This window comes from Astyanax mexicanus, chromosome 2, assembly GCF_023375975.1.
Source record: "Astyanax mexicanus isolate ESR-SI-001 chromosome 2, AstMex3_surface, whole genome shotgun sequence".
NCBI classification, from domain to species: domain Eukaryota; kingdom Metazoa; phylum Chordata; class Actinopteri; order Characiformes; family Acestrorhamphidae; genus Astyanax; species Astyanax mexicanus.
This window is the reverse complement of record NC_064409.1, coordinates 71,066,819-71,079,452: the sequence shown is the minus strand read 5'-3', so window position 1 is coordinate 71,079,452 and position 12,634 is coordinate 71,066,819. Positions and strand designations below refer to the sequence as shown.

Sequence of the window (12,634 nt, the reverse complement as noted above, 5' to 3'; positions counted from 1 at the left end):
GAGGAATGCTTCAACTCAGTCACATCCTTATTCATATTCAGTCCACCCACAACCCAGCCCAGATCTTTTCAAGGCCAGGTGCTGGTAGGTCCTTGTCCAAATCCTCTGGATTTTTATCATGAAACTGTATCCCTTTCCAGATCATTGGCATATTTTCAGTCTCACTGATTAATTTGACAGATTCTGGCTATCTTTGAATGTCTTTCCAACTACACTGTTGGAACATTCTTTTAAATCCACCCACTCTAGTGTATTTATCCTGAGAATTGCAAAATCGAAATATTTGTATTAATATAATATATAGATAGACTCCTTGACATACCTCTAATAAATAGTTTTTTGTTCCCCAACTTTATTCATTTGTATAAAGTTTAATTTAGATTACCTTTAACAGTTTTTAATCTCTCATGCTGGAGTCCTTTGTGTAATTGGGGTGAACAAGTAAAGTAAAATAGTGTGGTTTAATTTGAGTTTGAAAAACTCTTAGTTACTTGAATCTGCTAAGTTAAATTGTGTGTTTGAGCAGAGAAATTACCAAAATCTGCTGGATTTTGGCAATCTAGAACCTGGACCTGGACTGGAGAGGAATTGAACTAACAGGACAGAAACTTTTAAGCATTTTTACAGGTATCTTCCCTATCAAAAAAACTCACTCTGCTGCTGTTACAGAATCAAAGGGTGTAATCAACACACACCTGCAGTCCTTCATTTGTCAGGACTTGACATTTCATGTAGTGGCCTACTGGAGTAATGGTTCTCAGCAAAGTTCTGGCCCTCTGCAGCTTGTTGTCAACTGACAGCTGAACTCTGATGAACACAACATTGGGGTGCATCATGACCCAGCTCTTTTCCACTATATTGATAGGGTATTATAAAGAGATGTAATTACAATGCGCCTCTCTCTCTCCCTCCTCTCCACTTCCTCCCTCTGCAGTGCAGCACTCAGTGACAGCCTTGCCTATCAGTGCACTCAGATCTATGAGGCATGGAAAGTGCTAGCGTGATGCTAGCCCTGCCATACTCACTTAAAACATTATGAGTGTCTCGCACTCCCTGCTGCCCCTCCGTAACCCCATCCGTTCTCTTTCCTGCAGAGCAGAGCTGCTTATTTAGCCCCCTGCCACCAGCTGTACCACACCTCAATCTGACAGATAAATGGCTCACAGTGATCCAACAGGTACACTATGCTGCTGCTGGGGGGGGAGAAAAAAAAACATATGGCGCCACCAATTGCACTGTTCAGGCCAAATGGAATGGAAAGTTTTTACAACAAGCAATCATACATAGGTAAGCTTGCCCAAGGCTTACCTGAAGTGTCCCATTGGATGAGCACCCGGGAGACTTCCTGAGTCCGTCTCTGACCCCGCGACCTCGACGGATTCGGACGGATGCGGAACTAATTGAAGTCATTTTCTCATATCAGCCTTGTTCAGTCGGTCCACGACTCAGCCTATTTACAGCCTGACCGTTCTGGATTCAGCACATTCTAAATATAATGCTGCAATTCGCGGGGAGGGCCGTGAAGGTTGCGTCTTGGGGAAAACGGAACAAAATTGCATATTCAAAGAAAATAATGAGATCTTGGGCTATATTTGTTATAAGCGCCAGTGGGCATTTTTTAGAATGGGACCAGTTAATTATGACACGCATAGGTGATGAGTATCGGACTTTGAGAAAATTGTTGATTCGGTCACACGCTGGGATGGATTAGACCCTTTATATTGCAAAAAAAGGAATAATAAAAAAGCATGGGTAAGTAAAGCAATATGAGCAGCAATTTTTAGATTTCTTCGGCACTTATACAATACATGTATATGAGGGTCTTCTATCACCCATTAAAATATTTTGTTGATTCGCCTCTTGGGGGCGCTATAGCAGAAAATCGTTAATATCTAAAAGTACTTGTGGCCTAGACATGTTATTATTTTTGATTTGTATGCTTTGTATACCTTTGTCATAACATGTTTTTACCAAAAATGCAATGCTTTTCATCAGTGGCTATTAGTGTAAAAATGGCATTTTTCAATCTCGTCTTTAAGTATTACAAACTTGAGACCCTGTAGGTAAATAATTATCGAAAAAATCTTGACATTTTAACTATTTGTGGCCCCACACCTTGATCAAACAGGTACATGAAAGCCTTTTCTGAGTTATTTGGCCAAAACTCTGTCAAAGTTTTAGGCATGTCAAAAGTTTTGAAGACACTCATTAACACTGACATTTCAAGAACATCTTCAGGAGGCTTTACAGTGACAAATGAACTATTGTGCATTTATATCATTTATTGCTATTTTCAAACCTAAAAGGACAGAAGACAGGAGGCTTTGACTCTATCAACACACAAATTTACATACATTTAAACACTACAAATGTGACTTTAATTCCCGATTTGGAGCCAAATCGGACATTTTTCGGTCAGCTGCTATTGGGCGTTGGGGTTATTGGTTTTCCACGTGCATAGCATTTAGATGCATAGGAAAGTACGGTATGGCTCCAAATTGAACAGTTGGCGACAAGCAAAGTTAAGTTTGTATTGATGAAGTAATTTGATTAGTCTGCAGTATTGACTTCTTTGACATCAGCGGCATGAATGTTTAATATGGATACAAGCATTGCCTGTTCTTAAATGCTTAAACGAGCCTCACTATACCTCCCCCATTAACAGATTAAAAGCTTTACAACGTCTCTTCTGCTCCCTCTCTCTCTTTGTCTTTGGCCCCATGTCTCTCGCTCCCTCGTGCTCTCGCTCTCTCTCTCTCTCTCTTTTTGTGCCTTGCTAAGTGAGCAAGAACAGAGAGTAGTTCCTTCGGGGGAACACACAGGAAGGAGCATCTTAAAACTAAACCTCTCTGGAGAAACGATGGAAACAAGAGCGTGAGTGAGAGAGAGAGAAAGAGAGAGAGGGGAAGAGACAGATAGGATGAGGATGGGGGATGTACTTCTGTTTTATAGGGCCTCTTTATTAAACGATAAAGCCAGCGGGCCTGCCTGCTGGTAAAAGGAAGACGACAGCTCACAATTATAGAGAGATTGAAGAACATGGAAGAGGGGGGAAGAAATGGAATTAGGAAAGCAAAAGTAGAGGGGGAGAAGGAGACAGCAAGAGAGAGATAAATAGGGAGGCAGAGGCAAAGTAGAAAGCAAACAACGAGGGGCGATGGGCACACAACGGCAAATGCAGGTTAAAACATGACCCACAACATTTTGCCAGTCTGTAAATGTCCCTCCTGAAAGTATTACCATCCTAAGAGGTTGGTGGCTCTCTGGAAAGAAAGAGGAAAAGGCAGAGGCACCATCAGTTCGACTCCACTGACTCGGCATGGTCCTGCGTTGGGGGAGGTGGAAGGGAACTTGCTCAGCAAGAGAGGATAGGGCCTGTAATCTCATCAGCAGTGTTGTGATTGAACACGGTGGGACAGAGAGCAATCTGATTAATAAATAAATGGGCTCTGTGTGGCTCCCATATGTCAGAGAAAGAGACTCCACTGGCATGACTGCTGCCCTTATCAGAGCTGATGCTTTGATTGGGTGCGATGCAATTAGAACGCTGACAAACCCTGGGGAATGCACAAAGAGTGCACTCATGCCACACAAGCACTCTCTTTCTCTCTCTCTCTTTCTATCTTTCCCTCTTTCTCTCATACACACACACTGCATGTAACAGATACTCTACAGTCGTCTCAGCATAAACGTTAATGTTAACTTGTTCGGTGTGTACAGTATGCGCTTACACATCTAGAGAAACTAGAGCATATAAAAGCCACATTTGCCAACACACTCACTTATTTATTTTTTTTAAAAAGACACCCAAAGAGTCACGTCAGACTGTTTGTTTCTTCTTTTATTTCAGATGGAACATTATAATGGTACACAGCAACAGTGATATCACCCTTTATTTATTTTATTTTTTTTATACACCTGATAGGAAACAGAACACGGACCAGAACCTGAATACCAAGAGAAGTGTGAGGAGAGTGGAGGTGGAGAGGAGCGACGGAGCCCCAGAGTCCATAAAAGGTCTCCAGGCCAGGTTGCGAGATCATGTGTCCTGGAACGACGCTACTCTTTCACATAGTTCTTTGAGATCTTTGACCAGCACGCCCTTGTCTCGGTCTGTCCAAAAATGTTAATGATTCATTGTGCATTAGTGCCTATTTCCAGACAGAAACGCTGCCAAGATGAAGAGTCATGTAAACAAATGAATCAGCCCCCCCATTTGACAGAGAGGATCATTTTTAATGGCACTCGTGACGATTAAGTCTTGTCTAACATAACGCTGAATGAAAGCCAATGTCGCCAGTTAATGCTGGCAGTGTGATTTTGTTTCTTGGGCAGAAATAGAAGCTTGGGCTGCCTTTAAATTTCATTAAAGAAAATTGCCTCACTTGATCTCAGAACAACATATAAGAGCAACTTCATCCAAGAACAGCTGAGGTGTGGAGGAGGACGGTGGAGATTGGGTACAGTAGTGTCAGTAGGTAATGGTGTGGGGTAGTTGGTAGTTAATGATTGCCTACAATTGGGTTAATTGGGACAGGTTATTGTGATGTGTAATGGGTATAAAATGATGTGGGTATAGTGGGTATAGTGGATGTAGTGTAGGTATGGGGGTTAGAATGGATACAGTGGAAATGGGTTGAGTAGAAAGTGGATGGAAGTAGTAAAATAAGTAAGGGTCTTGGGATAGGGGTGAGGAAGGGAACAGTTGGAATGTGAAGGTGGAAATGGTAGAAACAGAAACTTGGACTTGAGTTTTGAACTAGTAGGAGAAGTTTATTGAGAGTCGGTATGGGGGAGCTCTGGGCTTGAAGGACAGGAGAGGTCTGGGATTTATAGAGTGAGTACAAAGGGCTTTGGGCTTGATAATGTAGGAGCATAAGGGGTTTGGGCTTGTCTCAAAGTGGGTCCCAGATTGGTGAGTATGGGAGAGCTTTGGGCTTACCTGAAAGTGGTAGAAGAGAGTTTCAGGCTTGACAGAGCTTAAATGAGATCTGGACCTGAAGGGTTTGGGATTGACAGAGTAGGACCTTAAGAGATTTGGGCTCAACTGAGATTTATACCTGCAGGATTTGGGCTTGACTAAAAATTAGAACATATGTGGTTTGGGCTTGACTGAGAATAGATACAGTTGAGCTTTGAGGTGAACAAAAAGTGGAAAAGGAAGAGTTTGTGCATGGTAGAGGAGAACTAGATTGGGTTTGGGGTTGACTAAAAGTGGAACCATGAAGGATCTGGACTTGACTAAGACAACACGGATTTGGGCTTGACTGAGAATGGAAACATGAAAGGTTTGGACTTAATTGAGAGTGTAACCAATATGGGGTTTCAACTAACTGACTGAAAATGAGAATGAACATATACGTAGTATACGTTTGGTAATTCCTTTTTGGGTATTGGGTACAGTATGGTTGTGAGGTAATATCGGGTACAGTATGAGGTTTGGGAAAAATGAATGTAGTGAAGGTGTGTGGGTAGTAAACTGATTTACTAGGGGCTGAAGGTGGATGCAGTATATGGTATGTATATGGTGGGTATGCGGTCAGTGAAGGGTGGTTTAGAGGCACATCTAACACAGTGTGGAGAGACATGCGTGGGTCAAGGCAGCCTGGCCTTTCCCACTCCCTCACTCATAGACACAGGAGCCATCTCTAGGTAAATTATCATCTTTTGTGTGCTATTGTTCAGCTTTTTATTCTGTTTTTGGATTTTGGTCCATCTCAATGATAGGAACATCCTCAGAGTCACATCACAAAATGACCACGGCGACTGATGACGCACTGTGAAATGACCGTGCATTGCACTTGTACAGCTGTCCTTCGTCTGCAGATGTGTGCACAGTCAACAGGGGAGCATGAGTGGCACGGTCCAGTGTCAACACACACAGGCACACACAGAAAGACATACAAGAAAAAAAGACATAGTATAAACTGAGAGAAATGAGAGTAGTAGTTTTACTGATAACAAAGAAATGGCAAAGTTTACATAGACTCCAAAATAAAACAGCAACAAAAAAAAGAAAGAAAAGTTGAAGAAGACAGTCTAATGCCGTGAGGCCTCAAGTAGTAAAAAATAAAGCTTTTTTTGTCATTAATAAATAAAGAATGTATTCTAAGTGCACTCAACTAAAGGGGCTTAAACATGGCCTTTGAGTTTTGGCTTCTTTTGGAGGGCTCTTCATTAGAAAAACATTAGCGGTGTTAATTATGATAATGTAATTTGGAGGGTGTGGAGTGTGGGGTGGAACAGAGAGCCACACAGTCCACTGAGCACACGGCACAGGACTAACTACCGCTGGAGGACAGAGAGAGCACGAGAGAGCGAAAGAGAGTGAAAGAAAGACAGAGAGAGAAGTTGAGAGGGAAACAAAGGAAGCAGAAAGGGAAAGGATCAGTCTGATAGTGTGATATGGTAAAGTTGGTCTGATCCTGCATTCACACTGGCCAGGGACAAATCACTTACATCACCCAAAGTTTGTCTCTCGTGGTAGTGTACTTGACTACAAGTTATCAAGCTATGCATTACTGTCTTTCAAACAGCAGGAACAGAGGCACAAGCACTTATTAGCCTCCCTTCCATGTCTAGAACCACACTGATGTGAAAAGGAACAAAATGTGGTGGGAACAAATGATTCAGAAAGTCTTAGACTGATCTAAAGTATATTTTGGTCCAATGGGTTTGAATCTCGCTTCACGTCATCATCATTCATTTGTATGAACTCGATATATTCATACATGTCTATCCGTCACTATGTTACTAGCCTCTTGTAGCTAAATTGCAGCTACAAATTGCATTTTCCCACAGGAAATGACTGGTCGTTTGTCGCTCTGTCGCCTGCTAGTGTGAATGCAGAGTGAAAAGGGAAATAAAACAAAAGAGACAAGAGTGAGGCAACGTGGAAAAGCCGTAGACAGCACCTTAAAGAGTTGTAGTTTGTGTATATGTGTGTGCGGGAGTTTGTCAGTGTGTCAGAGAGAAGGGCAAACCTCTGGGCTCATGGTAGTATTAGCGATGTAGTCAGCCAGTCCTGATTTATTTTGCAGGCTGAAGGCTCCACTACTGAAGCTCATTTCAGTGCTGCTGATGCACAGTCTATCTCTCTCTCCCTCACTGACTTTTTCTTCCCGAATCTTTCGCATGCAATCTCTTCCTCTCTCTCAGAACTCCTAATCCTCTCCCAAGCCTTCTGCCTCTCTCGCTCTTGCTCTCTCTCTCTCTCTGATGCAAACTCAAGCTCCTCACGCCCCCGTCTCTGAGTCCCCCCTTTGCCTCGTTGTTTTTTTATCTCTCTTCTGTTCTCTTGCTCCAGTCTGCATCTGTCTGTCTGTCTGTCTCTCGCTTTCTCTATTGGCACTAAACCCGCAGAGGCCCTGCGCATACACACACCCGCAGATGGATGCCCAAGCTCAGAGACATGGAGCTAATATTAAATAAAGCTCAGGATGGGTCCATACACTGTTGTAATGCCATCCACGCAAATAGACATAGGCGCATACGCACTGACACACTGGGAGAAGGCAGAGAAAACATTTAGACGCCTATCTCTGTCTCTCATTCCGCCAAAATTCTCTCTCTTCCCCTCTCTTCGGAGATGTCCGGCAACGTCTTTATTCAGTGCACGGCTCATTTGTTTATTTATCCGAAACCCATTTGTGTAAGCCACGGCCCTTCATGTTTCACAACACTGCCCTCCTTTCGCCGCCCCCTCACTCGATCGGATGACAAAGCAGGGCTTGAGAAACAATTAAAAAGTGACAACAGTTATCAAAGTGGCTGACCGTTACTTTTTGATTGATGTGTCTATTGCTACCCAAAACATATCTCTTCTTAAGTTTGAGCTTGACAGATACAGCAAGGGTTTGGGCTTCATAGAGTGAATGCGGGAGTGGTTTGGGCTTGACTGACAGTGGTTGCCAGAAGTAGCTGGGCTTGACAAAGTTGCTACGGGAAGGGTTTGGCTTAAAAAAGTGGGTAGAGAAGGAGTCTGTGCTTTACTGACAATAGGACCAGGAGAGGTTTGAGCTTGTCAGAGTGAATACCAGACAGTTTCGGGCTTGACTGACAGTGGTTGCAGTAGGTAGTTGGGGACAGAGTTGGTACAGGAAGGGTTTAGCTTGAAAGAGTTGGTACAGAAGAGGTTTGGGCTTGACTAAAAGAATATTATGAGTGGTTTGGATTTGACTGAATGGGTACTGGGGGGTTCGGGCACAGGGGGAATTTGGGTATCACATACAATGGCACCAGGAGTTGTTTGGGCTTGACTGACAGTGGGATCAGAAGGAATGTGAGTTTGACTAAACAGGTATTAGTAGGGTTTAGAATTAGCAGAGTGGTACAGGAGGAGTTTCAGCTTGACACAATAGTTACAAGAGGGGTTTTGGCTTGACTAGGAGTGGGTAAAAAATGGGTTTGGGTTTGTCTGGAAGTGGGTACTATAGGGGTTTGGGATTGACTAGTAGTGGGTTTGAGCTTGACTAGGAGTGGGTACAATAGGGGTTTGGACTTGACTGGCAGTGAGTTTGGGCTTGACTGGGAGTGGGTAAAATAGGGGTTTGGGATTGTCTGGAAGTGGGTTTGGTCTTGACTAGGAGTGGGAACAATAGGGGTTTGGGCTTGACTAGTAATGGGTTTGAGCTTGATTAGGAGTGGGTACAATAGGGATTTGGGCTTGACTAGGAATGGGTTTAGCAGTGGATTCACTCTGTTACACTGGGTTAAGGCAGATAAAGTACATTACACATTTAGTCACCTCTCACACTCCCTGCCCAACTCTCTCGGCTCACTTTCTCTTTCAAGCTTTTTCCTGAGATGTCGGGCAATGCCTTCACTAAACACACGTCTTATTTTTTTATTTATCCGAAATGCATTTGTGTAAGCCACGGACCCACTTGTTTCTAGGCACTGCCGCTCTTCTTTTGCAGCACCCTTTGCTTGTTCGGATGACAAAGCAGGGCCCGAGAAACAATTAAAAAATAACAACAGTCATCATAGTGGCTGACCGGCACTTTCAGATGGACTCGTCAATCTCCGCTGCCCAGAACGCGCCTCTTCTTAATTAAGGACCGTCGACGGGACGGGGCAACAAGCGGAACGGCTGCTTCAATCAGAGTCCCGCGAGTGCCGCTCCCCGGCCACATAATAGACCCATTCGGGCGGCTCATTGTTGAGGCGTGTACGTAGCGTAATGCTAGGCGCGTCTTTTCAATAGAAGACGGGCAGGAGCAAAGAACGAGAGAGAGAGCAGTGTATGACCTCTTTACCTTGCATTAGATTCTTCTGAGCCTCTAGAGTAGCGGGTGGTAGAAGGGGGAGTGAGGGGGGTTGGGGGGGGTTAATAACCCTCCTACGTTAAACCCCCTCTGGAAGGAAGCAAAGATGCTTTTGCTTCCTCAGACATACAAGAGAAGGAATGAGGAAGAGGGGGAGGAGGAGGGTGGAGGGGGGTTAGAGAGAGAGAGAGAAGGCAAAAAACATTAGTGTCAGCAATAGATTTATAAGACATAGGAAAACTGAAAGAGCATGAGATGTTCAACTGTATGTTTGCGCTGGAGGGGCTCTCCTCGCTTTTTTATCTCTCTTTTCTCTCTCTCTCTCTTTCTCTTTCTACACCTCCCTCGTTCCATTTCTCCACCCCATCAGAAGCAATTCGTCCCCCCCACCCCTTCGCCAGAACGCGCAACAAGATAAACAGTTTGCGTTGTAAACCATTATCTCGGCAAAAAACGGGAAAAAAAGGGAAGGCATGAAGCACAGAGCGACAGGCAGCTGGCAAATAACTTCCCTCTCTCTTTCTCTCTATCTCTCTCTTCCTCTCTCTTTCCCACCCGCAGGTTCCAAAAAACCCAGACTGGACCCCCCTCCCCAAACACCTGCTGTGCGCTCACTTCTTCATTGACTTATTTATTTATTTATTTACGACGGACGTGTTTATTTATTTATTTCGACTTTATTACTCATATTGTTCGGGGGTGGTGTTGCTTTTTTTTTCATTATTTATGCCCCTGGTTAGAGTCCACAGCCTGTGCTGACTCTAAAAATTAAAGCACATCGCAGATAGAGCAATAAAGGAAAAGCGCTTGCATCTGCACCGAGGGAGGGTCATGGTGTGTGAGTGTGTGTGTGTGAGTGTGTGTGCGTGCTAAAAACCTGACTTGAGACAAAAGGGTGCGAGAGAGAGATGAAAGACATAGAATTCTATACTCGACCAGTTTCCCTCTGATGTTGACAAAGCGCAAACATCCTGCATACACACACACACGCGCAAACACACTACACACACACACACTGCACACACACACACTCATAAAAGCTTCAGCAACAAGAAAATGCAAAATAAGTCCAAAGAAGGAAAGAAAAGAACAAGCTGTGCACTCATAGATATGTCATTAGAGGAAAGCAATGTAGCAAATCCTGCTGAACTGACTGACGGCTGGCCGGCATCAGCAGCGCGTTTGAAGCCGAAATTAATGACACAATAGATACATTATATACTACTGATTCACTGATTCACTCAATTACAGTCTGACTCTATTCAGTCCATTGATTCAAATGAATCAGATTCACAGAGCGGCGACTCCCGAGCGGCGACTGTACATGACACCTCTTAATTAAGAGGAGAAGAAGAAACAAAGTGGAAGAAAGAGGACGGGACGCAGAGGGAGTGGGGGGCTTTCTTGCCCTCCTCTTTTCTTCTCTTTCTCTTCTCTTCTCTTCTTCTTTTCTTTTCTCTTCTCTTCTTTTCCTTTATCTCATCTCGCTCTTTCTCCTTCCTTTAATTCTCTCCATCCCTCGGTATAAAGTCTTTATATATAGAGTCTGGGTGTGAGTGATTATTTGAGGAGAGGATATGTGTGTGTATATATGTAAGTGTATGTTGTGTTAGTGTGTGTGTGTGTGTATATTTGAGTGTGTGTGTACATATGCGAGAAAGAGTGTGTTTTTGTGTCTATGTATATGTTTATGTACGTGTATGTGTGTGATGTCTACCCCCGGCTGAGGGTAGTTAGTAGCAGCAGTTGCAGCATTAGCATTAGCATTAGCATTGGCGCTGGAGCCAGGGTGCTGGAGGCCCGGCTGTGGACCCTGCCCGTCTCTGAGCCGCCCAGGTTAGTGACTGTGGCCTTGTCCGAGAACGGAGGGATGACGTTGAACTCCTCCGCTGCTTCCATCTCTTCCTGCTCCTCCTCCTCCTCTTCCTCTTCCTGCTTTTCCTCCTCACTTTCCTCCACCTGAAAAGAGAGAGAGAGAGAAAGTTGTTAATTAAACAATTAAATATCTTCTTAGGAAACTAGAGAGAGCAAGTGAGTGTGAGAACCTGAGAGTGTGAGAGAACAAGAGAGAGAGAGAAAGAGAATAAATTAATTAATTAATGAAGGTAATGACAAGATATCTTCGTATAAAACTAGAGAGCGCGAGAGCAATAAAGTATGAGAGAGCGCAGAAGAGTGAGAGAGAGAAAACCGAGGTGAGAAAAGAGTAGGAGGTGACATTAAGGATGACATAAAATGAGAAGAGCCTGCTCAAAAAGAGAAAAAGAGTGCAAACGGAGGCCATATCGAGATAACTTGCTTTTGTGAAAGCTAGAGACAGAAAGAGAGAAAGAGACAGTGAATTAATTAAATGATTAAATATCTTCTTATCTTCTAAATTTTAAAAAACAAAAGAATGCAATAATGTTAGAGCAAGTGAGCACAAAACAGCAGAAGAGAGTGAGAGAGAGAGCACGCAAGAGAGAGAAAAGAGACAGAGTTGAGAAAACAGTACGAGGTGGCACATAGGATGACATGAAATTAGCAGAACCAGCTCCAAAAGAAAGCGCGAGAGCGCCAAGGGAGGCCGAGAGACAAACTGAGAGAGTGCAGGGAAGAGAGAACTTGCTTTCATGGAATATAGAGAAAGAGATAATTAATTAACTAAATGTCTAAATATTTTCTTCGAAAGCAAGTGAGTTCAAGAGTGTAAGAGTTCACGAGAGAGAGTGTGCAAGAAAGTGAGAGAGAGAGAAGAAATTAAAGAGCAAGAGAATTAATTAAATTACAAGATATCTTCTCAGAAAGCTAGCACGTGAAAGAGCGTGAGAGCAAGAGACTGTGCGAGAGAGGAGACAGAGTTGAGAAAACAGTCTGGTGGTGGCATTAAGGATGTCGTGAAATGAGCAGAACCTGTACAAAAAGAGAAAAGTGAGAGTGCCAAGGGAGGATGCTTTCGTAAAAGATGAGAGAGAGAATGAGAAAGAGAGAGAGAGAGAGAGTCAGCAAGACGGTGAATGTGTCACGGAGACAAGGATTCGGAAATAGTGATAATGAAATGGGAAGAAGCTGTTCAAAAGGTGAGAAAGAGTGCAAAAGGAGGCCATATCGAGAGAACTTGCTTTTGAGAAAGATAGAGAGACAAAGAAAACAAGAGTGTGAGAAAGAGCACGCAAGAGTAAAAGAGAGGAGACAGAGTTGAGAAAACAGTACGAGGTGGCACGAAGGATGACATGAAATTAGCAGAACCAGCTCAAAAAGAAAACGCGAGAGCGCCAAGGGAGACCGAGAGACAAACTGAGAGAGTGCAAGGAGTAGAGAACTTGCTTTTATGGAAAATGGAGAAAGACATAATTAATTCAATAAATGTCTAAATATTTTCTTTGAAA

At 43.5% G+C, this 12,634-nt stretch overlaps 1 protein-coding gene across 1 annotated transcript in view; it reads right to left on the bottom strand.

Moving 5' to 3' along the window:
- Positions 1-3,823: 3,823 nt before the first annotated feature.
- The window catches only part of gfra3 (GDNF family receptor alpha 3), a 68,694-nt gene continuing 59,883 nt past the window's right edge, over positions 3,824-12,634 (bottom strand). The window contains exon 8 of the mRNA XM_022672013.2: positions 3,824-11,225. Coding sequence (XP_022527734.2) covers positions 10,980-11,225 — 246 coding nt within the window. The 3' untranslated portion in view covers positions 3,824-10,979. The remainder of the gene's footprint in view (positions 11,226-12,634) is intronic.